At 37.4% G+C, this 3,684-nt stretch overlaps 1 protein-coding gene across 1 annotated transcript; it reads right to left on the bottom strand.

The window, feature by feature from the left end:
* Positions 1–2,347: 2,347 nt before the first annotated feature.
* Positions 2,348–3,297, bottom strand: LOC114116855 (keratin, high-sulfur matrix protein, B2B). Its single transcript, XM_027974573.2, has one exon. The coding sequence runs from the start codon at positions 3,242–3,244 to the stop codon at positions 2,771–2,773; it is 474 nt and encodes a 157-aa protein (XP_027830374.2). The 5' UTR covers positions 3,245–3,297; the 3' UTR covers positions 2,348–2,770.
* Between the last annotated feature and the right edge of the window lie 387 nt (positions 3,298–3,684).

A 3,684-nucleotide genomic window follows, 5' to 3' on the forward strand; every position in this document is an offset into this window, starting at 1 on the left:
AATACTTTTTGAGTGTTTTAAGAATAGCTGTTCAAATGGATGTGAGGTGGTATGTCATTGTGGTTTTGGTTTGCATTTTCCTAATTATCAATAACACTGAGCATCTTTTCATGTGGTCTTTTTTTTTTTTTGCCATTTGTATATCTTCTTTGGAGTTATGTGGATTCATATCTTTTGCCCAAATTTTGTTGTTGTTTTAGAGTTGGTGTTCCTTTTGTTGAGTTGTAGGGATTCTTTTATATTCTGGAATCTATGATTTGCAAATATCTTCTCCCATTCTGCTGATTGCCCTTTCATTTTGTTAATTGTTATTGTTGTTCAGTCACTTAAGTTGTGTCTGACTCTTTGCGTGTCCTTTGATGCAGGGAAGTTTTTAATTTTTATGTAGTTCAGTTTATTTTTAACTTTTGTTGCCTGTTCTTTTGGTGTCATATGCAAGAAATCATCAAATCCAGTATCATGAAGCTTTTGCTGTATGTTTTCTTTAGATAATTTTATAGCTTTAACTCTTATTTAAGTCTTTGATCCATTTTGAGTTAATTTTTGTAGAAGTTTTAAGATAAAGGTCCAACTTCATTCTTTTGCATGTTGATATCCAGTTTTCCCAACACCATTTGTGGAAAAGATTGTCCTTTCCTACTAAATGTTCTTGGCACTTCTCTTGCAAATCTCTTGACAATATAGATGAGGGTTATTTCTGGGCTCTCTGTTCTGTTTCATGTTTGTCTCTATGCCTGCTTTTGTGTCAGCACCATGCTGTTTTGACTACTCTAGCTTTGTAGTGTAGTTTGAAATCAGGGAGTAAGATGCCTCCAGCTTTGTTCTTCTTTCTCAAGATTGCTTTGGATATTCAGGGCCTTTTGTGGTTCCACAAATTTTAGGATAGTTTGTTCTATCTCTGAGGAAAATGCCATTGATATTCTAATAAGGATTGCCTTGATCTATAGATTGCTTTGGGTAGTATGGACATTTAAGCAATATTAATTCTTCCAGCCACAAGCATGGACTACCTTTAATTTATTTGTATCTTCTTTAGTTCCTTTCATTCACGTCTTACACTTTTCAGTGCACAGACCTTCCACATCCTGGATAAGTTTATTCATAAGTATTTTATTCTCTTTAATGCTATTGTTAATTTGATTGTTTCTTGAATTTTTCTTTCTGACAGAATGTTGTTAGTGTATAGAAGTGCAAGAAACTTTATGTATTGATTTCATATCCAAAAACTTCACTAAATTTGTAACATTTTTTGGTAGAATCTAAGATTTTCTGTTTATAATATCACATCATTTGCAAATAGAGACAATTGTAAATCTTATGACTTTCATTTCTTTTTCTTGCCTAATTGCTCTGGCTATGCCTTCTAGTACTATGATTAAATAGAATAAGTGAAAGTGGACATCCTTCTCTTGTCCCTGATCCAGAAGAAAGGTTTCAGTTTTTCAGTGTTGAGTATGATATTCACATGGGATTCTCATGTATGGCTTTTGTTGTGCTGAGGCAGTTTCCTTCTAGTTCTAGTTTGTTGAGTGGTTTTTTTTTTTTTTTATTACAAAAGGTTATTGAATTACCTCAAATACTTTTTCTGCATCTATTGTGATAACCAAATGTTCCCTCACTTAATTCTGTTTATATGATGTATTACATTGATTGATTTTCATATATTAAACCATATTTGTATCCTAGGACAAAATCTCATTGGGTCATGGTGTATAGTCTTTTTAAATGTGCTGTTGAAGCCTGTTTGATAATATTTCACTGATATTTCTTGTGTCAGAATTCATCAGGGATATTGGTCTGTAACTTTCCTTTCTTGTATTTTCTTTGTTTGGCTTTGGTATTAGAGTAATGCTGGTCTAGCAGAATGAATTTAGAAGAGTTTCTTTATCTTCAAGTTTTTGGAAGAATCTTAGGAGGACTAGTGCTTAATTTTTCCTTAAATGTTTTACAGAATTCACTAGTGAAAACTTCTGGTACCAGAATTTTCTTTGTTGAGAAACTTTATTACTGATTTCATCTCCTTATTAATTATACATCTGTTCAGATTTTCTATTTACTCATGATTCAGTTTCAGTATGTTGTGTGTTTCTAGAAACTTATCCATTTCATCTTGATTGTGCATATTAGTCATTTAAGCAGCAGTAATATTCCAGAGTATGATCATACAACATTTTATTCAATCACCCCCCTATTGATAAACCCTCAATTTTTTTTAGTTTGTGCTTTTTATGGGGATTAACCTCTCTGGGATTTGATCATATTTCCTAACATGGTATAAGAAGAATAGCATGGAATATAGTCAGATTAGAATCTTTTGTGCAACACTCAATGAAGAAAAAGAGATAAGTTTGCTGTATCAAATGTATATATTTTATTAGATCTTTGTATATTATTCCCTTTTCATAAGAAGTGCAATTTGCAAAATGGTGGAGTTTAGGAGGTGAATGTATCTGAGAAGGAGAGATGGTTCTTCCTCAGCCTTGGCAGCAATGAGCTGTGAAGAGGAGGCTTGCTGAAAGTCAATCCTGACTCAAACTGGTTTTCCCATTTACTGGGTCATATTTGTATTTTGGTCAGCTTAGAGGAGAAATCAACATCTTTTTAATATTGAATGGAATCAGATAAGTCTATGAAGCCCAAATATTTGGTAACCCCTCATAAAATTTTGATTAAAGTTCAAGAACTTGTTAATGGTTCAAGGATTGTGGAAGAGATAATTACTTCATGGACTGAAGTTGAACTTTCAAGTTGAAAATCAGCAGCCTTGCTTTCAGCAGGTGGGCTCACAGACGGGCTCAATGCAGGTGGGCTGGCAGCAGCAGGCTGGGCGGCAGCAGGACTGTCCACAGTAGGATGGGCGGCAGCAGGAGGCCTGGGCATAGTACAGCTGGCAGCAGGACGGGGATGTGCAGCTCACCACACAGCAGGGAGGCAGGCTGGTGCCCTCCACGCGGCAGTCAGGGCGGCACCACCTGGTGCGGCTGCTCACAGCTCCGCTGCTACCCACCTGGTCATAGCCAATGCTGCCACCAATGCCACAGCCGGTCTCACAGCCACTGGTCTGGAGGCAGGTTGGCTGGCAGCAGCTGGTCTGGATGGAGATCGGTTGGCAGCAGCTGGTTTGGATGGAAGTTGGCTGGCAGCAACTGGTCTGGCAGGAGGTTGGCTGGCCGCAGCTGGAGCCACAGGTTCCAACAGAGGAACAGATGGGAAATCCACAGAAACTGGTGGAACAGCAGGCCATGGTGTCAGGGGTTAGATTGAGAGGAGGGTTGTTAAGAGAAGTTTTTGAGCTTTGATGGACACTTCCGCAGTGGGCCTTTTATAAGCCTCTACTGGCTGCTATTTGCATAATTCTTAATGTCTCTTCCTTGTTTGCTTTAAAACAACTTGTCTCTGAATGGTAATTGGCCTGTCCCTGAGTTATTTGTTTTTCTCTGAAAGCTTTGAAAGTTAATTTTATTTGGTCTTCAATTAGCATTTTTCACTATGGTCAAGTAGTCATTAGCATTCACTGCATACGTAACCCCTAATTCCACATATTTGTTAAAATATGCTTATCGCCCAAAGAATAATTGAGTGATGCTTCACCTTTAAAGGGAGTGTCAATGTTACTCAGTGTTGACCCTTATAATTGAGCTCTCGAGTCTCATATGACAGTTTAACTCCCAGCCAAGTGGCCTC

This window comes from Ovis aries, chromosome 11 (genome assembly GCF_016772045.2).
Source record: "Ovis aries strain OAR_USU_Benz2616 breed Rambouillet chromosome 11, ARS-UI_Ramb_v3.0, whole genome shotgun sequence".
In the NCBI taxonomy this organism is placed as follows: Eukaryota; Metazoa; Chordata; class Mammalia; order Artiodactyla; family Bovidae; genus Ovis; species Ovis aries.

Coding starts and splice junctions, on each gene's coding strand:
- LOC114116855 (XM_027974573.2), bottom strand. CDS start 3,244: ATGGCCTGCTGTTCCACCAGTTTCTGTGGATTTCCCATCTGTTCCTCT.